This window comes from Watersipora subatra, chromosome 7, assembly GCF_963576615.1.
Source record: "Watersipora subatra chromosome 7, tzWatSuba1.1, whole genome shotgun sequence".
NCBI lineage: Eukaryota > Metazoa > Bryozoa > Gymnolaemata > Cheilostomatida > Watersiporidae > Watersipora > Watersipora subatra.
Window position 1 is genome coordinate 51,617,338 of NC_088714.1, and position 27,178 is coordinate 51,644,515.

Below are 27,178 nucleotides of genomic sequence, written 5' to 3' on the forward strand. Positions count from 1 at the left end.
CTCGCGGGTGAGCCGATAAACAGACTCGAGAGGGAGCCGATAAACAGACTCGATGGTGAGCCGATAAACAGACTCGATGGTGAGCCGATAAACAGACTCGATGGTGAGCCGATAAACAGACTCGATGGTGAGCCGATAAACAGACTCGATGGTGAGCCGATAAACAGACTCGCGGGTGAGCCGATAAACAGACTCGAGAGGGAGCCGATAGCAGACTCGATGGTGAGCCGATAAACAGACTCGATGGTGAGCCGATAAACAGACTCGATGGTGAGCCGATAAACAGACTCGAGAGTGAGCCGATAAACAGACTCGTGGGTGAGCCGATAAGCAGACTCGTGGGTGAGCTGATGAACAGACTCGATGGTGTCTCTTCTCAACTATTACACCCTAGCAAGCCAAGCGCAATAATTCTTGATGTTCGGTCAATAGCACTTATAGTGAATGCAGCTATGATACGCTGGCTAATATCACAATGCTAAAGTCAGAAACAGTGACAAGAATGTTATACCTATTTGCTTTTCAAACTCAAGCAGAGCTTATTTATAAAGAACGCAGTATCTTTATTGGTGTTATATCTCTCAGTACCAAGCAGTAACACACCAACAATGATCAAACCGGCAGGTTATATAGCAATCCCAAAAAAAATCCACAATTGATTGGCTGCACAGTAATCAGGTCAACCAATTCCACAATAACATATTTCGAATACAAAAACGATAACATTTGTCACTAACTAATCACGCAATACGAGTATTAATAATTTTTTTTAGTGTTTGTATAGTAACATGCAAATCTTAGAACAATATAGTAATAAATGGTTAACATAATAAAATTGCTAGTATATCACATACATATACTCTACATTGGACAAGTGTTAAGCGTGCGCCTTATAAATGACTATTCAAATTTGTCTGAATTGCGATGAACGTAATATAGATCCGTTGAGTTAGCAATTTGAAGCTGGCGGATTATAGGCTTAGAAAAGACGTCATCAACTCTTGCGCATTCTGACGTCTACAAATACGGGTACACACTGATTGACAGCTCATTCGCTTTTACAAGCATGAAGTGGAGTCCAAGACCATTCGCCCATCGGTAGATCCTATCGGGGATGACAGTGACCCTCTCGGGCTACTGGACTCACCAGTCAAAATCGATTTTTGAGTGCCAGTAGTCTCACCAACCATCTCAGCCCTTTTCAGGGCTATCATTTTCGTTTTAAGGGTTTTGTTCTGCGACGACAATGGTGGAAACTCGGTGTCGTACTTGTCCACTTTTTTTGTTACAATATGACTTGAGAGCTATTTGAGAATCAATAACAGCGGAATAAAAATTGGGATTACCCCTTCAAGCTTGAAACTTGTCTCACTCAAACTGAGCTGCCTATCTGTAAGCTGAGATCTTCAGCACTTCTGCATCTATCCTTATACTCTTCCTGTTCAGCCTAATAAAGCTCTATCCTGTTATTTATACCTGAATAATCCTCATCTAAAACAATCGATCTATTGATCTATCCAACATAAGTTTTGTATGCATTCTTTGTCGAGCATGAAGTAAGGCCCTTGGAGACACCTGAAGTTGAATTAGGGAGCATCTATAGACTTGCAGAAACACTAAAACTGCTTTATTCCAATCTAATCCTTTATGAACAGTGTCTTGACTAGTTTGTTTGAAGGTTTTATTAAACAGCTCAACCTCACCATTGAGTACTCGAGGGCAATGAGGTCTTACTTGTCTGATTCCGTGCAAAGCTCATATCATTCTCACCCACGCATTTTTCTGAATGGTCTTCTCTAGCAAATATTTTCTCTAGAAACTGTATTAAACTCTTTGAAGTAACACTACCCGTGAACGCTACCTTTGCCACTTACTGTGAAAATTTACCAATGTTATTAGTATCATCACGACTACCAATTGCAAATAGGCTTACACAGTCAGTGCCGAATTTTTGCCAAACTTGCTGTAGTAGTTTTCAGGATTCAGGTTTACAGGATTCAGAGCGTCTCTAGTAATAGGCCTACATAGTTTATCATTGAATTTACTCATTCCACAATCATGAACTGCCCATCCAGTTAAATTATCCTTACCTTTCAACTGGTAGAGCTACCAAATATATTTTTTAGATTTAGTGATACCTTTATGAGCATCAAGTTTCTAACATCCGCAGTTTCTGTTGGAAGTTTATGTACAATAGCCATAACTTGTCGCTCAATTTTCTTATATATGAAGCATGATGTGTAACTCCTTTTTATTTTATATCTACAGATGCTAAAAGCCTCTCTGTCCTCAAAGATAGGTCATTGCCATGGAAACAACGGTTAGAGGCAGCAGCAGTGTTGTGGCATTCCAAAAAATATATTCCTCGCAAGGAACAGGTCATAATCGACTGGCTAACATTTTTATTACACTCGCCTAAGAGGTAGGTCAGCAATAATAATGGAATTTTTGTTTTCTACAAGAAATGATTTGATTATTTTAAAGATGAACTTGCACAAAATTTTAGTGAATGTTATCAGAACGTGTCAGTATTGTTCGATCATTTGTGATTGTTTTTGATGTTTGAAGTGATCTGACTGTCAGGATGTTTCAAGATTAAAATCGATCGACAAAACTTGATCACGGTTAAAACTCTCAGAAGGAAAATATGTGTGAAATGATGTGACTAGTTGCTATAGCTGATATCGGCTGTTGCTTTCATGTTGTAGCATTATGCTTTTCTATTCTGTCGGCTATAGACGTCAACTATAGACGTCATACTCTCACTTTCACCCGATCTGAGAATCTTTACCGCCATCAAGTTTTGTGGATTTTTATCTGGAAACATCCTGGCAGTCATGTCATCTCAAACATCAACAGCAATGGAAAATGAGAGAAAACTACCCATATTTTCTAATAAATTCTGCTATAATTTTGTGTAGATTCAATTTTAATATGTTTGGTATAAGTTTCAAATATTTCTGATCCTCATTTGGTGTTGTCATATATTTTTAGTACATTTTTAGGAAGGTTGAACAATATGCAGTGCACCCTCAGGATATGATTTTAGTCCATTCCAGGGTTGGCATTGTATGGTGAAAAAAATTGTATTTAGGGGTATAAAAACCGTAGTAATTGTGTAATGCTAACATCCCCTGGTAAAAATCATTAAAATTTTATACAAGTACTGTACAGTATACTAACAAAATAGTATGTTATCCTCAGTAACTATATTTACCTACAGTAACTTTAGTATATTTAGTGTGTTTATTGGTTATGATCTGCATTAAAATGTACCGGTGCTATGTGCAGTACCTACCTTAGAGAGTGCTTACCTTCATGACAGACGTACGTATAACATAAACCTTGAATTAACTTTAAATAAGTGTAGCTTACTAAATAAACATTTAAAACTAAGTTTTTGTATGTATTTTTAACTATGTTACTGAATTTCAACTTTTTATCGCTTAATCTCTATCTTCTATTAATTTCTGGCTTCAGTTTCAATATAATTTTTAGCTGATCTCATTAAAACCTTTTTTAACTCAAGTAGGCAAGAAAGCCGAGCGATGCTGTTTTTATGATGAAATGGATTTTTGTTAGCAAATTAAAAGAAGTTGTCTAACCACTGATATGCTGTTTGGAGGGATCGCAACTCCAACTTTGCTATTTTTTAAAGGGAAGATATTACCGTTTTACACACAAGAATTGCTGAACTGAAAAAATCGGTCATTGTGTCTCTTTCAGACGTTGTTATCGGCTATACTATGTGATTGCTACTATTGTTGTTATTGTCACTATTATTATACTATTGTTGACATTTCGGCAGGGTTGGCTCGGTTTAAACCCAGTGGTTTAAACCAGCCCGGAAAAACCGGTTTTTATGGTATTTTCGGTTTTTTCATTATTTTTTGTGAAAAATATAATATTTTAAGCTCCTAGTGGTCCATGTGCGGTAGAAATACAATTATATGTAATTATCAGCTATGGAAGTTTATTTAGGACACAGTAGTAAATTGATGACAGAGTTCAAGTTGAAACTACATGAAATCCTAGCACAACAATGAATTAGTGAATTTCATTTTCAATTGGTTTTATCAAGCGATATGATGATCTCTTTACTGATAAAATATAAAAACCATGTGAAATATACTAATCCAATCATCGTTTCTAATAATGAATAAATACTTTCTCAAGTCTGGCCAGTGAGAAAGGATTACATAAAATTAGAAATTAAAACAATAAAATCCTTTTGGGCAAAAGCGTCAAGTTTGCAAACTAATAGTTTATTTATTGGGCACAAGCCAAAGTAGTTGGATTGTTACAATTCGGTTTATCAAGTTTGTTGTGTTTTGAAAAGTTTTGAAAGGCAAAGGTTTTAAGGCAAAACGTAACAGGTACGCTGTCATAACGCGAGGTCACGCAGATAGGCTTAAAGCTCACGTAGCAAAATGTCAAGCTGAAAACACCAATTTAGACAGTGATGCTAATATTCAAGTGATAGAAGTTGAGTCATCTGTCACAGCTCCAAACACTAGCAATGCATCTGCATTATGCTCTGCGCTACACTACCACACGACTAATCACTGGGATTAAAGTTTTTACTTATACACAAAACAGCATGTAAAATATTCACTTTATGTGATGAGATTTCTGCTCTGTATTTCATCAATCATGTTTGATTTAAGACTCATTCTGAAATTTCCATGTTTTCTCTCTCTTTTTTCCCCATAACAACTCCCACAATACTATCGTTAACAGATGATTCCACATATGTATGTTCAATACTCAATCATGCAGCTATAGTAAGTGATGTTAATTAGACTTAAAATTGCAAAAACCTTGGTAAAATTATAAAAACCATAAAAACCGGTTTAAACCATAAAAACCAGTTTAAACCGAAAAAACCTGGTTTTTTCATAAAAAACGTGGTTTTTTTCAACCCTGTATTTCGGCATCTTTGTTATTTTGACGTATGTTATAAGCAAATAAGCACACCGGCTGCCAAATTTGAACTCAGACGAAGTTTTGTTGAATTTGTAAGGTGAAATAAGATTCGTATGGTGAGGTGAAAATTCATCACGTTCCGCATCGTACGGTAAAAAAATCATATATCAGGGTAATCGTATTCTGATGGTGCGCTGTACTAGTATTAGTAATATCTGGTCTGAGACGTGATAACACTGACTTATTTTCTTCTGATAGGTTAGTTTATACGGATCAGCAAAGATGCGCTGATTTTGGTATTGGCGCCAATTTTGAGGTTAAGTGTTTCGATCAGTATCAACCAGTTTTTTCTGGAATAAGTATGAAACTTCAGATGCTTTCTACAACTCTACTTTTGATCTTGGCAGTAGTATTGTAGTCTACCAAGCTAACACAAGAAGTATATTGCAAGTCTTTATCACAAAGATATAAATACCTAATATATATAATAATATAATATAAATACCTAATTTCTTTTAAAATCTGAGCGATGTTGATTGTCAATATGGGAAGTAGTGTTTTTTTGTTTTAGTTAGGATGTAAATGATATGTGCTGTAATTTGTGTTTACAATTATGAAAATAATCGTAATTAGTCACAGCCTCGTAATTCAGTTTAATACTTGCAGTATGGAATTTTATTTTTATATGCCTTTGTGTTTCTTGAATATTAAAATGTGTTTTTATGCTATTATAATAAAATTGGTGCCTCAGTACAGAAGATCTGAATTGAGTTAGCTATTGGTGCTGATCAGCCAATCATTGTCTGGATCTACTCTTGTATTTGAAATCGAATGATTTGTTCTGTTTAACGCCTTTGTGTATACACTCTCTCACTAGTGCGCAGATGGCGGGTGATGTAAAGGAACAAGCATGGGAATTGCTAGGCAAGTTACTAACTAGTCCAGAGGTTAAACAGCTATTAAGTAGAGGAGAGTCACTCACCATCTCTCTTTCACTTTATAAGGTTGGTGGTTTATCCTATTCATCTGTTGTTATCTTACGGCTATCTATTTTTATCAAGGCTTTTGGTGACCACCACTAGTAAAAACTATAAAAAAGTGGCAGGTTTGAGGACTTCATAGAATATACCTACGTTGAGTCTTTTAGCATCATATGAGAACATCAGGGCACTGATTTCTGTTGGGAACATCAAATTGTAGTTATTTCCTCGAAGGCTCCTTAATTTTTGTAACCCATGGTTCGTTTGGGTTAATGAATTTATCTATAAGTTACCATGCAGCGCATATGGCTGGGGACATTGTTTCTCCCAAGTAAATACGTAGCTTATATTTTTCTGTTAGTTTCTTTCTGTGGATTTTAGTTTGTAGTAGTCCGTATATAGAGTTCATAGATTGCATGTGTTCATACATTGAATGAAACGACGCAACACACGTGTCTAGGAGATGATAAGTAAGACATGACACACTCAACTATAGTAAAACTTTATCTGTAAATGTGCCAAAGTGTACAATATAAGCATCAGAGGTAGGGTTGGCATGAAAAAAATCAATTGAGTTTAATGATTTCATTTAAATCTTGATTTTTTATTTTCTTATAAAATTGCGAAAATCGATGTATCTTGAGAAACAATCTTGTTTTGATTTGTGTAACGAATCCGTTACCACTCCTCTGTGATGAATTAGCAAGTGTGACGGTGATAATTGCTGGTTTCACCAGCATTTTGAATTTTGATGTACTAAAGCAATATACAGACAATTTACATGAACAAAAATGAGTGAAAAAATCAAAGTCATCAAACATTTTTTTAAATTAGTTCAAATCTGAAAAGTGAAATATTTTCAAAACAATCGTGGCTTTTTTCAGCCTAGATTGAAGGTTTTTGTAATTCACTTGCGACTGTTCATCTGGATGATGATATATGCAACCTCTGCCGAGTCGAACTGTTTTTTAAAGTTAACCCTCCAAATTTGCTGTTTATACAACATTTGAGCTGCAATACCACACAGAGAGTTGTCAAAACTTTGATACATTTCTTGTTTTTTATGTGTAAACTTGCTTCTGGGTGCTGACAGACTTTACTAGGGCGTAGTAAGGTATGTCAGCCGCTCAACAAGAAATTGTGGAACAGTATCTTATTGGTTTAGGTTGGACCAATTATTTTTATACTTTGTAAAAAACATGTGCATTAGGCGTTAGAAGTGTTATTAGATTATAATGGTGCAAAACAATCTGTTAACAGTTCAGGCTGTATGAAGCATTAGTTTTCTAGTAACTGGACAAAAAGTGCTTGCATGTTTTACCACTTGAAAAACATCTGCAGACGTTAACATCAACAAGTTAGCTGATCACATATTTTACTCCCACTTGTCTGCTACTTTGAAATCTAAAATCACATATTCCGGATGTAGAGAATAATTTCGACTTGCCCATTATTCTCCATATAATACGAGCTTAAGAATTGTTCCTCTTTCATTTTGGTACGGAAGAGAAAAAGAGATGACAACTTGTCTTATAGCAGAATAATATGTTTGTCAAGCTATGAAAATTATGAAAATGTTTCAACTCACACTTTTGATGAACGGATTGCTAATTACACGATTAATGATGATAACATTTTGTTTCGCAAGAGTTTGGAGTCCATCATATTGTCATACAACGATGGCACTGGTTGATACTCAGCTGGTTTTGATGCACACTTTTTCTTTCTGTTATTACTCAGTATTTTATTTCAAGTTTCCAGAATACAGAGTTCAAGGTGATTTTATAGTATCATCACATTGAATATTAGTAGAATTGATTAAAATAATAACAATGTTGGTAGCAGAAAGTAAAGAATACATTTTACTATACCTTTTGATTGGGGTCTGTTGGCTAACACCTGCTGTTTGGTCTACAGGAAATTGAGGAAGCCCTACCACATTTGCAGACCGCTGTACATGCTCTCAAGTGCCTGAATGCAATAGCAGAGGAGAAGTGCTTCAAGTCCTTTGCTTTCCTTTCTGTTGATCATCTGGTATGCGTTTCTTTCTATTGACCATCTGGTATGCTTTTCTTTCCGTTGACCATCTGGTATGCTTTCCTATCTATTGGCCATCTGGTATGCTTTTCTTTCTGTTGACCATCTGGTATGCTTTCCTTTCTGTTGACCATCTGGTATGCTTTCCTATCTATTGACCATCTGGTATGCTTTCCTATCTATTGACCATCTAGTATGCTTTCCTATCTATTGACCATCTGGTATGCTTTCCTATTTATTGACCATCTGGTATGCTTTTCTTTCTGTTGATCATCTGGTATGCTTGCCTATCTATTGACCATCTGGTATGCTTTCCTATCTATTGACCATCTGGTATGCTTTCCTATTTATTGACCATCTGGTATGCTTTCCTATCTATTGACCATCTGGTATGCTTTCCTATCTATTGACCATCTGGTATGCTTTTCTTTCTGTTGATCATCTGGTATGCTTGCCTATCTGTTGACCATCTGGTATGCTTTCCTTTTTATTGACCATCTGGTATGCTTTCCTATCTATTGACCATCTGGTATGCTTTCCTTTCTGTTGATCATCTGGTATGCTTTCCTATCTATTGACCATCTGGTATGCTTTCCTATCTATTGATCATCTGGTATGCTTTTCTTTCTGTTGACCATCTGGTATGCTTTCCTATCTATTGACCATCTGATATGCTTTTCTTTCTGTTGATCATCTGGTATGCTTTTCTATCTATTGACCATCTGGTATGCTTTCCTTTCTATTGACCATCTGGTATGCTTTTCTTTCTGTTGATCATCTGGTATGCTTGCCTATCTATTGACCATCTGGTATGCTTTCCTATCTATTGACCATCTGGTATGCTTTCCTATTTATTGACCATCTGGTATGCTTTTCTTTCTGTTGATCATCTGGTATGCTTGCCTATCTATTGACCATCTGGTATGCTTTCCTATCTATTGACCATCTGGTATGCTTTTCTTTCTGTTGATCATCTGGTATGCTTTCCTATCTATTGACCATCTGTTACGCTTTCCTATCTATTGACCATCTGGTATTCAACACCAGTAATGTTTCGCTTATGATGCCAGACTTAATAAATCACTTTCGAGGTGGAGACCTCAAGACTTTTTGTCCTAAATATTCTTACATCATTGGCAGTTTGACACAGTTCGGAAAGTTTACTTTGTTTTTCATGTTTTTCTATGTGGTTTTGTTTCAAATTGTATTATGGTAAGCGATCTGGTTTTTATTTAAAAAAACTATTTTGCTCACTGTCATTCACTAAAAGGATGACTTTTAACCCTGTGTTTCGCTGCTTATCAGAGAAGAGAAAATCGAGTACACCAACTTGTTGCTATTCAATATATAGTCATGGCAAGTGTAGGGAATGGCTGTTAAGGATTCTGGCTATTTTAGGTAGCGTTGTTGGCAACCTGCTGCCGGTGTCTTGTCGATGTGGACAGCAACAGTTGGCATTGTGTCCTTCACAAGATACTCACTAGGCTGAGATCTGTGACTGGACGTCGATCACTTCCTGTCACGGTGAGCTGTCTAGATGTTGATTTTGTAGTCCATTAAACATTTATTGCGTTCACCAGAGTGCTAGATTGTTCTTGGCATAAAACTAGTAGAAACATGGTTTGCTTCATTCAACTAGACTAGTTATAGTAGTTTACTGCTGCCATCAGCTTTAGATATACAAATGTATTTTTATATAGTTTTATATTTATGAGCAGAAAATTAGCACTTTTATTTCATAAAGCGGAAATAATAAAATATTTGATATTTATAGCATAAGTTTTAGTCAGCACCTACTGAACATCACCAGTCAGGGTTGGAAAAAAAGCATGACTTTTTAGAAACTCCAAAAATTGGATTTTTTTTATTTAAATCCAAATTTTTTAATTTAAATGCAGTTTTTTTGAAAACATCAATTACCAGCTTTTTTTTCATAACGGCTAACATAATGTTATTTTATTTTGTTTAAGTGTGCCACATGAAAACATTAGCAACATAACAAAACAACTTTACATCACTTTAATTTATTAAAAGCTATTTTTATTTTAATTTTGACCAGGTTGTGCAGTTCATATTCACACTAGACCCTATATAAGTCCCTTTTTTTGACATTGAAAAATCGGGGGTCAAAAATCATGACATGAAAAGGGGTGGGGGTCTGCCAGTCCAATTAACCATGAAAAGTGAGTGATTACTGTAGTTTCACCATTGCTGTCTTTTTGTTGCTCCAGTCAGACTATAAAATATAATCCTAAAAGATATTTTGTTTCAAAAACGATTTGGAGTCTTCCTTAGCTCATAACTAAGTTGAACAAAACATTAATTTTAAAGGAGTCTATTCATTTTTAGGAGAATTTTAAAGGCAAATTTTGCTTTTGGAAGAATTTTAAAGGCAAATTTTGTTTTTGGGAGAATTTTAAAGGCAAATTTTGCTTTTGGGAGAATTTTAAAGGAAAATTTTGCCTTCAAAATTTCCATAACCATGAATGAACAACTCCAAATGTCTTCACAGTCTTTTGCTATCAACATGATGTCGGCTTTAACCCAAGTGTTTACTTGAATTTTGGGATTTTAATAGCTATTGTAAGGGATTTTCTCTGTTTTACTTTTGATATTACTCTGTAGTTTATTTCCAACAACTGAGATGAGAATTATTTTGTATTCGATAACAAATATTAACCTTATATAAATAGTGTATAATTTGATTGATTCAGTTAGCTACCATACATATACATAATAACAACTCAGCTAGCCAGTGTAAGCATACAAAGGCCTGCTAGAAACACGTTAACAAATTGGTTGTTAACGTGTTTTCCGCACCATATGACATACCACATCATAGGGCGTCGTCAGTTTTTAACGAATATATAAGAAACACCATATTGCAAGTTGCATTTTAAAACATACTAAAAACGATATTGGCACAGCAGTGAGTTTACCCAACTTTATTGGATAAAATAATCACTCTATCTTTATAAAAACCCTCACGTTTTTTGTCCTCGATATCTGAATTAATTAAACAGCTGAGGAATTTTATTGTCCGACATTCTGGGTTCCTCCTCATCATTGTCTGTGTCAGACTCACCGGTTGGTTGCAGGTCAACATTGATGCCGGCTTTCGCAAACGCTCTATCAATAGAGGCTGGCTTTTCTTTCTCAGCCTATTTGTTCACAATCCACCTGCACATGGAGATGTAACTTGCCCGCCTCTGCCTGCAGTTTAAGCTGAGCCTCACAAGCATGTCGCTTTACTGGTGCCATTTTAGGGATATTTTAAACAAGTGAATATTTATTAGGAGCACACCTCTGCTGTATATTTAGAAGTTTTCGTTGTTTTTTTTTTGCAAAAATGGTCCGCAGAGCGGTAAGCGTAGTGCACTTACCAGAGGCACACGATAGACTTTGGAACTCAGTCCACACATAGGACGAATCTTATTAATGGACGCGCAGATTTTTTAGACAATTTTAGGCTTTGCAGTGCGCCTTCTGTTGCTACAAATCTGGTAGTTGATTTAAACGCGATCACTTACAGTCATGTTTCCTTGGAAACATCACAACTGGCAGTAAGAGTTTTCTGTGACTAATAGTCATGTGATTTATTGTAGGTTATGGCAGCGTTTGCCAACAAACTGTTTATGTGTGCCATCGCTGCCTATGCTTCTATGGAGAGTGGAGGGGTAGCTGATCTTTTACTGGATACAATTTTACAGACAATTGCTCACAGGTGTCTAATGTGTCTATGACCTTAAGGTCCATGGTTGTTTTAAGAGAGACGAATTGTTGTGATGAGAGACCTTAAGGATGTTTTTGCCATAAAATGGTTTATTTATATATCTGCGATTCATTTAGGAAGAAAATCAATATTTATTTATGTGCATTGAGCCCAGCTAGGTTTACCCTGGAATATTAAAGGTTGACTTGCAACAAAATTCACATTACAGTTATTTGGTATCAAAAGATTCACCATGTCTTACTCTGTTGTGTTGTAAGTGCAAAATATGTGGAAATGTGATTACAAGCTCTTAAAAGCTAAAAAATGAACAGTTAATCACAGCCACACGAGACCGCCGTAGTTTGGATTCTCTTTGTTGCAAGTCAACCTTTAAGGAAATTTATCACAGAAATAGAATAGCAAATATTCTGCAGTTTTATTGCGAATTGATGAAACGCAAGAAAATACTGGCATCGCTAAGAATCTATCAAAATCTTTATCTGACCAATGAGAGTCACATAATTGCTCACGATAGCCAATCAAAGCACATTCTAAAGAATAACCATTGAACTCGTTTTGTCTTAAGAACCTTCAAAAAGACATTATTTATGAAGCCTGTAAAGTTGTTCAGCCGAATGTTACATCTCCGCAATCAATAGTTAGGAAAGATCACATTTAATTTGCTAATCTTTACTATAATAATAGTCGTCTCTGTCCATCCGAAGCGGCGCTAAGAGCATTAGGAAAAAATTGCCTCACCTGAGAATTAAACTTCAATACACCGATTAACTGACCGGCTCACTAACCACTACACCACTTGGCCGCCTTGCCACTTCATGAATTAATTATACACATAGTGATTACTCATTACGATCTCTCACAATGCACAGGACAGCCAAGCGTACTAGAAATAAATAATTCATGGATTATTCTAAACACCCAGCTAGTCGGTTTTGCAAAAAGCATCGTCATCAAAGCATCGGTTCAACGATTGGGTGTTCTAATATACCAATCAAAATTGGTAATAATCAAAATGCTATCTCTGTTGTAAAAGGAACCTGTACTATACTATAAATATACTATAAATACTAACTTTGTTGATTTGTTGAAGTTACTTTTTTGTCTTTGTTTTGTCATTCATTGAGATCTAAACTATTTTGTTCCATCAGAACAGCTCCGATGACATTGTTTCTCTGTTTATAACACTGTCTCTCTCTCTCTGATCCATCGCAGGGACTCACTCAAACACTATGAACGTTATCTGAAGGAAAATGAGACTCTCGCTGACAAGTTGGTGACACAAAAGAGGGAGAATTTTGTTGAAGTCGTGTTTAGAAGTCTGCGCGCTGGATTGACTATGGAAGAGGTCAGTTTAATAGTGCATAATCATTGCCCATTTGTGTGTGTCGCTAAGTTGACTTCAATTACATCAGCATCATATAATCTTTGTAAATTTTAGGTTCCCTTAAAGGTTGACTTGCAACAAAATTCACATTACAGTTATTTGGTATCAAAAGATTCACCATGTCTTACTCTGCTGTGTTGTAGGTACAAAATATGTGGAAATGTGATTACAAGCTCCTAAAAGCTAAAAAACAAACAGTTAATCGCAGCGAAGACATTTCCAGTTGCTGTAGTTGATATTGGCTATTACTATCAAGTTGCAGCATTGCGTGTCCCTATTCTATCAGTCTCTTTACAACTATAGACATCATAATCACACTTTCGCATGATCCGAGCGTTTCAACCTTGATCAAGTTGCATTGATTTTAATTTTAACACATCCAGGCAGACAGATCACCTCAATCATCTAAAACAACCGCCAAGTGATAGAAAAGTACAGATAATTTCTGATGAAATCCACTAAAATTGCGTGCAAATTCATCTTTAATATCGTACTTTTCAGACTATAAACCGCACCTCTAAATAAGCCGCACCCCTATATAAACCGCACCCCTATATAAACCGCACCCCTATATAAACCGCACCCCTATATAAACCGCACCCCTATATAAACCGCACTACTATATAAACCGCACCGCTATATAAACCGCACCCCTATATAAGCCGCACCCCTGTATAAACCGCACCCCTATATAAGCCGCATCCCAATATAAGCCACATCTGCTTAGTTTTCCAAAAACCGATAATAAAACAATACATAGGCCGCACCTTTTGTATAGGCTGCAGAACTCAGGACGGTGCTTTTTACCACGGCAGCAACTTTGCTGTTTTAAACGGAACAGTGCCTAACGGCACAATTTCGTATTAATCGACGCTTTTTAACCCAGTGCCTAACGGAACAGTACTGTAAGGCATTGTTTCGTTTTTTCTTTCACCGCTAGAGGTGCACTAACCAGAGATTCTAGTTAATGCACCTTAGCAGTGAGAGAAAAGCCATAGAATAGCTGCACCCTTATATAAGCCGTATAGCTCAAAACATCAGAAAAAGTAGCGGCTAATAGTCCAAAAAGTACGGTATGTTGGAAACGCTTCTCTTTCTCTTGGAGTTGTCCCACTGTTCATGACATTCTCCATATTTCAGTCTAAGACTGCCTACAGAACTCGGCATGTAGAAATTGTTTTGTTTTATTTACCTGCTGTATTGTAGGAAAAAATGCGGAGTGTCTACCGATCTGTCACTTCTCAGCTCTACGAGTACTACCTGCGCGCCTCGTAAGTAAACAGCTCTACTCTATTTACACTCTAAACAGTTGATTGGCCAATTTGTTTTTCTCAGTTTTTCCCAACCATGTAAACCAAACTTTCTCTAATTCTACTTGCTATTAGTCTGCAATATTAAAACTAATATTTTATACTGATGAATCACATAGCCTCAGCTCCCAGTGATTTGCAACTACAGTATTGGTTTTTAACTACCCTTTATTACTAGTATTACATTAATGTACCCCTTTTTTCAATACACAATGTAAGTAGCATGGAATACTAATTGCGAATTAATGAAGCTCTTGCGCTGACATGTCCCTCATAGGGAGTGTCATAAGCATTTTAGTGCTTTGAAGGTCATCTGAAGGTCATACGGCACACCCCTGGCTCTTAGAGATGAGCTTACACAAAGTTTTAGTATATTTTATCAGAGGATTTCGGTATTTTTCTATCATTTGCGATTGTTTTTATGTTTGCGGTGATCTGACTGCCAGGATGTTTTAATATTAAAATTGACAAAATTTGATCATGGTTAAAACGCTCAGAAAAAAATATGTGCGAAATGATGTCACTAGTTGCTATCATTACTAAAGTTAATATTGACTACTGCATTCAAATTGCATATATCAATTGTGTGTCTCTATTATATCAGTCGTTCAAGTTTTGTCAGCTTTAACCTTGAAACAGCTTGACAGTCGGATCACCTCAAACATAAAATCAGTCGCAAATGATAAAAAATATTGATACTTACTGATAGAACCAACTAAAACTTTGTGTTGAGTTCATCTTTGATGACGTAAAGTCATTTCGAGGTGATCTGAATGTCAGGATGTTTCAAGATTAGAATCAACAAAACTTTTTGTGGTTAAAATGCTCAGAAGAAAAATATGTGTGAAATGATGTCACTAGTTGCTATCATTCAAAAATTGGTAAAATGACAGCTCAACGCTTGTGTTAGATTGTCTTTTTACCCTGTTTTGCAATTGTTTAAGTTTTGCCTTGCATCGTGTTGAACATATTACTCTTACTTTATCACGGGTCAGATGACATTTCGTTAGTTAAACCTATTTCATCTGATTATTTTTTGTGTTCTAACGCAATTATGCAAACTCTGTTTTGCGTAATTTCTGAGATCTTAACATATTCATAGAGTTAATGCTTTCAGCATAGATATCCTATGAATGGGTTTATGAATTATGGTAGTTGAAGACGTTTTCATTTTATTCAAATCATAGGAACCTCTAGTGTAATTTTTTGCATCCAATACAAAAGTTTAAAAAATTAAATAATCGAAAATGCCATGAAAATGCAAGTTTTAGACTATGTATGATGATGACTTTTAATCAATTAACTAAAATTTATAATTCATATCAATAATCTATATAATAAGATCAACATTGGAATGCAGTTTGAAGTCACTTTGCATGTTGGAGTAAATGTTCCTGTGAAAATACACTGTGATTCATTTAAATTCATGTAAATCGTTCCACAGCTCAAAAATATAACTTCTTATTAAATACTGCAGACAATTTCGCATAGCATTTATTACACATTAAATTTAACATTATACATTGAAAACTTCACATGCCAAGGAGATGGTAACTAGAGGTTCCGACTGCTTGTTGACTTGCGCGAGGTCCAAAAAGTTTCAGTGAATTGATGTTTGAAAGGCATGTTCTCCGGCTCTTTTCATTGGTCAATCACCTTGTCTATTAGGTGTCAAAGTAAAGTTGTTCAGTTCTGGTTTAGTCAGGCTTATTTACTGTCATCATTTTAGTGCTGAATGCACATTCAGGACAGACAAGGTGGGCGTGTTGTATGCTCTGATGAAGGTAACATCTGATATCAAGGTTGAAGCTGAAAAACTGAAAGTATGGGCTCAGCTTCTTTCCTCTGCAGGTAATGGTCTCAGGTTCTCAGGCTAGTTACAGAATTGTTTAATTAAATAATTAGGAATTCATTAATTTTAGTTGTTAAAAAGTTATTTACTTTTTTAATGCATTGTTAGAGTATTTCCATAAAGTATATTATTATGTTTTAGTATTAGTATATTAACAGGCTATGATTGTTACATTATGATGATGTTATTACATAATAGTAACACATCATGTTATGTAATAATTATATTATACCAACATATAGTGTCGGCTTAATGGGCATGGTTTGTGACTTATGTTGCTATAGGTTGCCAGCTGAGGGCTATCAAAGAAATTCATGACTTTTCTTAAAAAAATTTGAAAATTTTTCAACAAAAAATTTTCTAACACTTGTTTTTGAAATCAGTCTTTTGAGTTCAGTTAATAGTGATAAACAGTAATAATTGTAATAACAAAGAGTTGTCTGCTCTGTTTCTAGTTAATAGTACTTAGCTGGACAGTTTTTATTTCACTCTTTAAACTTAGTGGTAGGGTTTTGGACAACTAATAATGCGGATTAATAATTGCATTAATTTTCTCAATAAATTATTAATTAGTAATTTAATGCAAAATTCTTAGGTATGGTAATTCAAAATTTAAATGATTAATGCAGTGTTTCCTGCAAACGATTTATTAGTTCAACTATTATTGCTCTTTTTTCAAATGCTTATTTGATAATTTAGTGAATAATTCAGCCCTTGTAAAAAGTTAATTCACCAATTCAATTATTAATGCTCTCATTTCGCAAACTAATTTGGTAATTTAATCCATAATACAATTTAATCGCTATTAAGTTCATTAATGTAATTAAATAATTCAACTGAAATTTCAGTCGCCACTACCTCCCTGCTTTGTAGCACACAACTGTATATGATATATTCGCTGTGCTGCTAATTTATCACACAGTCAATCGCTGTACAATGTTTATATTATCTATGTTTGTCATCATTGTCAGTTTATTGTTATAATAATCACTGGAATTGTATCTACATGTAAATATAGATATTTTTGGTAGATAGTGTACGTTGCTGTAAGCTGTGTGATACTCAGTGCTAATAATTATATATCCATAATCTTATTCAGAATTATTATGTATGTGTTCTTATGGGAACTACTAAACTTCTACAAGCATCTTTAACCCTTTCGCGGGCGAATTTTCAAAACTAAATCAGACCCCCATGGGCGAATTAATTTTGCAAAAATCAATTTTTTTTAAAAGGTTCATACACTTTTCTGTGTGTTATTATGTGCATATATCTATGTTTAAAGGAGCATATGTATACATGTATATGTCCATAGGCATATATATATACAGTGAAACATGGATAACTCGCCCTCGGATATAGCGAACACATGGTTAACTCGACTGGATTTGCTTGGTCCGTTCCCACGCAATGATAAATGGCTCTATATAACTCGAATTCAACACTGTTATAACGAACTGTTTTTTGCCCAACGGCTACCGAAGCGGTTGCTATCGCTTTAAAAAATCACTTTATTCCAAGCCATAGAGGTAAACCTCAACTTTTCGTAATTCATAAGCGTCGTTATTACCTCCATCGGCAAAATATTTTTGTCAACGACTGTTCTAAAGGTTTGGTGAAATTTGATTTATACTGCTATACGATGAATACCACGGGCTAGCCGGGTCACGGGCGCAAGGATTTTCGCCACGTACATACAAAACAAAAACAGCATGTTGTTTTTGTTTTGTATTTGCGTGGCGAAAATCACTGAGTGCGTGACCCGGCTAGCCCGTGATGAATAGTTTTCCGACGTTGATTCCGTGTTGAATTAACGTCGGAATGTTGAATGTTTAAAACGTCTTAAAAATTGTTGAAATCAAACGTATACTTTGTCTTAGCTAAAAAAAACTATTCATCGTTTGACCTAAACACAAAATACGTGTGTACATTCAATAAGTATCCATTCAAAAAGCGTGAGTGATATACAATGTACCGTAAAACCTCGTAAAACTTTTAATTGAACTGCCTCGGAGTGTTGCTCTTAACGAATCCCAGGAAAAGTAAGGTAATCTTTGCATAAACTTCAAGAAAGATCGGCAAAATTGATCGTGGGTAAAACGCTCAAAAGAAAAAGATGTCTTTTCTTTGAGCATTTCAGCAACGATCAAGTTTTGCCAATGTCAATCTAAAAACGTCCTGGCAATAACATCACCTCAAACAACAAACCAATCTCAAGTGATAGAAAAATCTCTATACTTTTTGATAAAAACGTTTTAAACTTTACATTAGAAGCATTTAATTTGAAACAAGCCATTTGTGCTTTTGATTTATATTATAGTTTGTATATGTTCATGTATCTACTAATAAATAAGTAAATACATGGACTTGTGACAGTGCTCTGATAACTTGAACACTCTGATAATTCGAACACTTTTGCTCGGTCCCTTGAAGTTTGAGTTATCCGAGTTTCACTGTATATATTATAAACGAATAAAAATGTATAACATAAAATATATGCTTTTCATAATAATTGTCTATTTACGAATGATATTTTTTGAAAGCATTCTCCTTTGCAAAGGCCCACATCACAGTCTTTGCACCATGTACTTATTCGTGTAACAAAGAGCTCCCACAAAGATGTACTTCCTGGATTGACAGGCTCAAAAAACTTTTCAAAATACTCTACTGGTTGAGCATCTACTGGAGTAAATACTGGGCCTGTCACTGCTATAAACTGCTGAATTGTAGGAGATTTATCTCTGTTCATGTTAGTTATATTCTTCCAGGCACTGGCATCACTCCTACTCACATCCTCATCGTTACTGCTACCAGCCTCTTCATCACTGTCACTTCCAATCACAATCCGAACCTGATTCACTGTCATCTCTTGCTACTAAATCTAAAAAGTCACTGTCAGCTCTGAATCTTTTAGTAATTTTGGTACTAGTACTTGCTTTATTAGAATAATCTCGGGAAGTTCTTTTAGAAGTCGCCATGACGGTAAACTAAATTCAAACTCTCGAAAAATTCGGTAAATGAAAGCTAAAACTGAACCAAGAAAAATAAAAGTTGATAAATTATTTAGAACAATTTTCAAATTTTTTCGAAAGTTTATTTATTCATCACTGCTAAAAAACGATCGTTTTTTCAACCTTGAAGTCAATTTTTGAGGCTAACCGAAACTACGATATCGTAGCTTGCTATTGGTAACAAAATTTAACAAAAAACGGCATTTAGCTAACCAGAAACTGCAATAATAAAATACGCTACCGAAACGACAAAAACGTCGCACTGCCCATTAGCAGCCGTATCGCAAAGCGACAAAAACATCGCTCTGCCCGCGCAAGGGTTAATATTTTGTTTTCCTATTTCTAAAGACTGGTCCACAGGCTATTTGTTAGTATTTACTAAGGTAAAGACATTCACAGTAGTGTGAAACTTGTTTGGCTGAGGTGCTAAGTATTTGTGAAGAAAAACAATGATTGTTAAGAATTTATGGGCGTTCGGGCTGTGCCATTGTAAGAAAAAGTATTTCTTTTCTTTTGACGAAGTGCTCTTGCACTGCTGCTTGAGCTGTGATGATAAAATAGATTTAGAAAGCAGGAATTTAATGAGGAATTTAATGCAATTATTAATCCGCATTATTAGCTGACCAAAACCCTACCACTAAGTTTAAAGAGTGAAATAAAAATTGTCCAGTTAAGTACTATTAACTAGAAACAGAGCAGACAACTCTTTGTTATTACAATTATTACTTTTTATCACTATTCACGGAACTCAAGAGACTGATTTCAAAAACATGTGTTAGAAAATTTTTTGTTTAAAAATTTTCAAATTTTAAAGAAAAGTCATGAATTTCTCTGATAGCCCCCAGCTGGCAACCTAAAGCAGTTTTTTGCAATCCTTACCTGTTTGTGACATGACATACATGCTATCTTATAATTTATTAGTGTTAGTATTTGATGTTGAAGAATAAGGCAATTTTATTTTTATTGTACTGTCTAACAATAAAAATTGACAAAGCAGCGCAGACGATCAAAGCAGATGGTTTATTTTACACAGCAACTAAGATCTATAGTCATAATAGCATTCTTATGGTGTATAAAGTATTATGATCACATTTGGTGTATGCTGTATTATGGTCACACAAAGTGTATGCTGTATCAGGGTCACCTGACTACTTGTTTGCCTATCGCTAATGTTGTCTTTGTATACCGTAAGTCCTTATGCTCAAGCCGCTCGGCTTGTCGCTAGGCGCTGCTTCTGGTTCAAGGTCATAGACCGCGGCTAAAGCCAAGTTTTTAAAAATTACGTGGGGCTCAGGGCGGCTTCTCAATAAATGCGGTCTCTGCTCTGTTCCGCGCTATAACCATAGAATCGTAGTCATGATACACTTTTATGTACGGGGTTTTGGCGGCCTACTCGTTTACTTACAAGGTCATGTTTATGGAATACTTTAGACTAAAGACAAATTTATTGCTCTAATTTGATATGAATTCGTGACACCTGAGTGAGAGACAAGCGGTTGGGAGCGTGTTAATACCTGCTGACATCGAAGCAGATAAAAATTTAGCTGAGACATGGCAAGTAAGTTCTTGATGCAAGGGATCAGGAATTTTAATTCGAACTTGTAAGTCAGAAAAAATTCTTTTCACATGTACTGATGTAGCCTGTTTTCTTATTCAAGAAGACGGGGGTATAGCGAAGCCCGTCTCAACGCTCTTGCTCCCGAAGGGGTCAAGGATGACAAAACCTCAGTCGTTAGCCGCGGTCTGTGGGCATATGCGGCTTGTTGGTAAGGGCGGCTAGATACAGCAGGCGGTTTGTTGGAGGATTATTTTTTCTTTCGTGAGTCATCTGTTTTTGAGCACAAGCCGCGCGGCTTGAGCATGAGGACTTATGGTAAGCTTTGTTTTGCAGCCAAACATGAGGTACACAGTCTAACTGGAGAAGAGGTAACAAAAGAGTCAGCAGCTATTAGTAGGACAGTTTCGGAGTTGCTCTCTCTTGACTGGTAGGTTGGCCTGTTTGAGCAATACTACCATAATACTGCTGCTACAATTGCTACTACATGAAACACAATGTGTGCTGAGTCTCTCCTCATCTTCCTTAATGATTCTTTAGCCAAGCACTTCCGTGAAGGCTCAGATTAGCTCAGCTTACTCATTCATCATATGTGATGAGTTGACTTTGTTTTCCTTTTTTGACTCTTTCACGAGGTTGAGATGCTATAAACTTTAGTCAAAGGATCTAATAAGAATTTGTATCTAATCTATATTACAAAGACAATAATAGCTGTTAACATTACTTGTAAACAGGCTAATATATATATTATAATATATATATTATAATATATTGTTTTAAATGCTTCTCGTCTCTGTAAAAGTAGTTAGAGCCAAATGAAGCTATTCACTCAGATAACTAGTTTTTGTGTTCCTATTCTTTAAAGATTGGTCAGCAGTCTGTTTGTTGATATTCACTAAGGTGAAGACATTCACAGTAGTCTGAAACTTGTCTAGCTAAGGCGCTAAGTATTTGTGAAGAAAAACAATAATTTTTTAGAAGTTATGAGAGTGCAGGCCGTGCAATTATCAAAAAATAGTATTTTGTTTGACAAAGTGCTATCACACTGGTGCTTGAGCTGTGATGATAAAATGGATGTATAAACCAGCTTTTTACAATCCTTACCGGTTTGTGATACATACATGCTATCCAGTAATTTATTAATTCAATGTTTGTATAGACACTTAGTAAACCTTGGGTTATTAGAGCTGCATAGAGGCTATGACAGTGACCAGTATTAAATATTTGTTTTTAATAGTTTTACATATCCTTCAGAAGCTCATCGCTGTAGCATCTTCTCGCTTCATTCACTTGCCATGTTGGCTTTCATCCTTAGTGTGGTTTAGAGTTTCACAAAAACTGAATGCAGAGCTTTACAGAGGCTCGCCAATTTACAGCAGCTGACCCTGTTTCAAGTTGGATGCTGAACTCATGGTTCAATTATATTCTTATGTTGAATTCTAATGTTATGTCCTAATGTTATATTCTACTGTTATATTTTAATTTTGTATTCTAAAGGTTATATAACTGTTTTGCCATTACATCCTATCCTTTATGTCAAAGTCTGCTAGATGTATAGGTAGCATCTATTTAGCATTGGTTCTCTCACAGTAAAGCACTTGAGCGCATGTACCACTTGGATTACCAACCAGTTATCGGACCTCCATTTAGATAAGTTAAACGTATACTAATGACCCTAGGAATATTTTTAACCATCACATATACGGTCGTATTTATGATGTTTCATGACTCTCTTATGATAGATAAATTCTACAGCTATATATAACCTGTTACACGTAACACCAGTACTTTGTGATAAGATAGCTGAGGAGGGCAAAAACTTTCTCTAAATACACCTTTGCAGTTTCAATCCTCCAATTGGCTTTCTTGCTCTTTCTCGTTGCGTATTTCTGTAAGTAGATGCTTTGTCTGTATATTTTTGTAATTGATTTATTTTACTAGCATAAAATTCTGTTCTGCTCTAGCCTAGAATATCTTATGTCTGCCAACGTGTCACTTGTTTATTTGCTTTATAATCTTCATGAATTACCATGTAGCGGTAAGGTCTCTTCATTCAGTGCAACACCTGACTGGTACCACTGCATGACAGCCTTGTTGACAATGAACCACAAGTGTGTTGATAGACAACTATCGAAGGTGCTTGATGTTGCCTGGCAACAGCAGTCTAAGGTGAGTAGTAGCACATCTGGACATACAAAATAATTTGGTAGATCTTTACGATGAAGATTTTAAGATAACATTCTGTAAAGCATGGTTGAAAAAGAAATCTGTTCTTATATGCATTTTGGAGTTGTCTAATCGATATCAGGCAATAAAGAACTTTCATATTTTCAACTGTTTGTGGCGTTTTGTTTGGAAAGCAGCATGAGCTACTAAAATAAATCCTCTGTCTGGTTTTGACGTCTGATTAGGAAATGGTTTGGGAGGCTGAGCAGGCACAAGGGCAACTACTTATTGCTATTCTCTCGGTCTACAGCAAGCTGAGACAACTCCCAAAGATTGTTAACATTCTGATGAAGAGTATTGAGTTGGGTCGAGGTGTTTCACTGCCTCCACTAGCACTACACAGGTATCATTTATAAATATACTAGTACACCAACTGCCAAATTTTAATTTATTCAGAACTTGTTGATATCATATGGCGAGAAAAAGTAAAAAAAATCGTCTACATATGATGGAAACGGAAAAAAACTCGTTTTCCGTATAATATAGTACCATATCTTATAACAGGGTATCATAACTTGTGGGCGCCCTGTATTAATTAATAATTGAGCGTGTGCAATCGCGAAAAGGCTATACAGTATATGGTATAAGCGACCGGAATAGTAAGAACGATTTAGCCTTGTTGTTAGGTGTGCTTTTTTTTATAAACTCGCGGTTGCAATCTTAGTTAGTTTAAATTCAGTACAAAGTGCATTGTTCATTCCTAGACTTTAATCGCTATAACCAGGCAGACGAACGAAGCTTTGAGATTTATATAAATATAGCTCTGCTACCACCCGGAATTGCCCGGGTAATAAAAAAGTATTTGACAGAAAATTGATTTGTATGGAACATATAACATTTCCCATTTTAACTTTCAAACTACATGTCATGAGAGAAGTGTTTTGTGTAGTTGAAATAAATTGAGAGAAAAATAAAAACAACTGCAAAGGATTTAAAACTTTGTCAAACAACTGTAACTTTCAAGCTTTATATCATGAGGAAATGATTTTGCGCAGGTCAGGTTTCTTTTCTCTTAGGCATTAGACAATGTGTAACTTCTGAGAATACATGTATTTAACAGATTAACAACAAAAAAATATGACAGAATATGGTAGTATTTTGTAGTTGAAATTTTATTAGAACAATGTCTGCCAAAAATGGTTAAATGAAAAATTAATATTAATAATAAAGATTGGAAACTAACTAAGTAATAATAACAGTGATAGGAAAATGAATAATTTTTACACTTCAAACAGAATACTCAAATTATGTTTCAAAAATGCAAGTTGAAATAATAACGATAATGAAACAAACTTTAAAAAACTTATATTATAAACTTCAAAAGTTATAAGAAGTTTATGAATGTAATAAGGTAATGTAAATCTAGATATATATCATTCAAAGCAAGCACTGATCGGAACTTTTGTGATTCGCATGTTTAGCGAACTTGCTTTATCTGTCTGTTGAGGAAAGGAAATTGCGCTTGTTAATATACTATATGGCTTTTTAATTTTAACTAAAAGAAATAACGTAAAACATTTTTTATACGAACAAAGATTTTGTTTGTATTTAATGATTGTGGAACGTAAGGTACTACATCAGGATCCAAAAACAAAATGTAGCTGGGAAAAAGTTTTCTGAGAAGCTGGAATAAATTAGTCGCGAACTTAATGTAGATGTAAAACAAATAATATCTGTTATATGAAAACGAAGTGATCCCTATGGCGTTTTAGCTCAGTGGTAGTGTGTCCGAATAAAGAACTTGTCGATGCATTCCTCGTGAGTTTAAATCCATCAGAGCGAGGAATTTTAATAATCAAGATTTTAATAGCTATAGCTGGAGGGACACACATACATACATTGGGAAATATATATATATATTGATCCGTTTACATTCTATTGAGATGTACTAGTTATTATTATTGTTGTTATTAGATGTTCTGATGCTGTGAACACCCATTTTTATCAGTTAATGTTAGATATAATCAGAGAAGAAAGTTGAAAGGTCATTGCGGCTATAGTTTCAACTGGTAAATAATTGTTACACAATCATGAATTTTGACGAGTAACGTTACTTTTACTGCATTTAACTCATTGCGTACCACAGCGTTTGCGTATGGCCAAGAACCATGTGGAGCGGCGTTTGTAGGCTTCCTACAAAGCGCTTCTGATTAGTGAGTAGTTAACTAATTCACCTATTGTATCTGTACTTAAGCTAAAGGAAACCATTACTTGCTTGCGTTGAGCCAATAAAGAGCATTTTTACAGCTCTCGGTGAGCTCAGTGTCACTTTGTAAAAACTTTGTTTTTATCGATTTCTTAGCAATGGCCAGATGCATAAACATTTGGTCATTGCTATAGCAGATGGCTTTAGCTTCACAAACCGTAGATCAATGGATTTCTTATGATTGTCTATTTTAGTGATTATTTTATTTTTAACAGTAATAATAATAATAATGCCGTAAACTATAGTAATAGCGATAACTCGACTTACTCAGAATACGCTCAAATTGTTACCCATGGTAGTAGGGAAAGGGCGAACAAAATGTTCACGCTCATTCTGCAGTACAGCCTTGTCTAAAGGCATCAGCTGATGTGAGATTTTGGGTTGGTTTTTTGCTATCAAAATCTTTTTCAGAGACTTTGTGTTTCAAAAGTTAGGCCAACTTTCGTGCACCATCGCGTCAAATATCAAGATTTACCGAATATTTAATAATGTTCGAGTGAAAAATTTAATTGGGTAAAGAAGGTTACATCCATGTCTATCTTGTGAACTCATTAAACTCCTCTAGTTTCTTGGTAAACCGCTTTACAGTCAAACCTCGTCATATGAAGTCTGTCTCTGATATTCCTTCATGTATCTAAACAGTCTTATGTGAAGCAGGTATACTTACACCAATATATTGTATTTCGATTAATTTTATCCAAAACCCAATAAATATCCAGTAATTACGTATAACATTAAAACACATTTATTGTATAAAACTAAATATACAGTCTAAATTAGTAAAATAATCAATAAAAATAGGTTCTTTGTTATTAATATACTTTGGAGAAGTGTAAACAGAAGTGTAGTCTCGGTACTCCGTAGGTTCAGTGGAGAGTGAGTGGTAGAAATGTGTTGTGTAATTTACTATCATATATATAATATATATGTATATTATTGTTGGAAATGCTAGTTTCATAATGAATAATAAAGAACGAGCACTCAATACACTTTGTGCTAGGCAAATTATACTATATACATGTGTATATATATAAATATATATATATTTTATTATAGTTACTTTTTTTATATAACATACCTATAAATATGTACTTATAGTTATTTTTGTTTGTTTAGTTTTCATTAGCATTTTCTTTTTTACTTACAAATTGCAATGTTCCAAAAGGTTTTGAATGTCTTGTGTTGAAAATTACTTTGTATGTCAAAGATAATATTTTCTCATGTTGTATATTGAGAAATTTATGTTTCTCGTTAATTGTGAGTCCAGATTTGACTTTATGTTGGTAAATTTATTTTTTTTATTTGGTGTATAGTACAGTAGAAGCTTATACAACATAAATAATCCGTTCTGGGAATGTTTACGTTATAGAGATTTCAAATTATAGGAACAGTCAAATACATGTAAAGCGCCTAATCCGTTCCAAGATCTTTCCAAACTCACCCTTTTAACCATATAAAAAAACTAGACTAGAAATTTACATTTTAGAAGGTATATGTTATAGGAGCATCTACTGTATATACATACATAGGTATATTTGGGAATCGTCCCTTAGACTGGTTTTTGTGACGCAAGCAGAAATTGCTTTATTATAGTTTAGGGCAACTGATCACCTCGTCCCCTCCTGCCCTGTGGTATGAGCCATGGCTAGATCTCTACACACATGTTATAAAACAGACCAAAGCTGCCAGCGATGGTACAAGTTCTGCCAAGTGCTTGGCCTCGGCTGAACTGTTACACTGCCTCATGTATCATCTAAAGGTGTATGACTCAGGTGTTCCTCTCTCTGTCCGCAATAAGGTACACAAGCTAACCTCCAGTATCATTTAAAGGTTGACTTGCAACAGAATTCACATTACAGTTATTTGATATGAAAAGATTCACCATGTCTTACTCTGTTGCGTTGTAGGTGCAAAATATGTGGAAGGGTGATTACAAGCTCTTAAAAGCTCAAAAACAA

General features: G+C 35.1%; 1 protein-coding gene across 1 annotated transcript in view; it reads left to right on the plus strand.

Moving 5' to 3' along the window:
• The first annotated feature begins 5,810 nt into the window (after positions 1–5,810).
• The window catches only part of LOC137400872 (unhealthy ribosome biogenesis protein 2 homolog), a 62,170-nt gene continuing 40,802 nt past the window's right edge, over positions 5,811–27,178 (plus strand). Inside the window, exons 1-11 of the mRNA XM_068087216.1 lie at positions 5,811–5,930; positions 7,824–7,940; positions 9,342–9,467; positions 11,549–11,667; positions 12,889–13,021; positions 14,267–14,331; positions 16,100–16,221; positions 21,125–21,218; positions 22,846–22,957; positions 23,200–23,357; positions 26,814–27,018. Coding sequence (XP_067943317.1) covers positions 5,811–5,930; positions 7,824–7,940; positions 9,342–9,467; positions 11,549–11,667; positions 12,889–13,021; positions 14,267–14,331; positions 16,100–16,221; positions 21,125–21,218; positions 22,846–22,957; positions 23,200–23,357; positions 26,814–27,018 — 1,371 coding nt within the window. The remainder of the gene's footprint in view (positions 5,931–7,823; positions 7,941–9,341; positions 9,468–11,548; positions 11,668–12,888; positions 13,022–14,266; positions 14,332–16,099; positions 16,222–21,124; positions 21,219–22,845; positions 22,958–23,199; positions 23,358–26,813; positions 27,019–27,178) is intronic.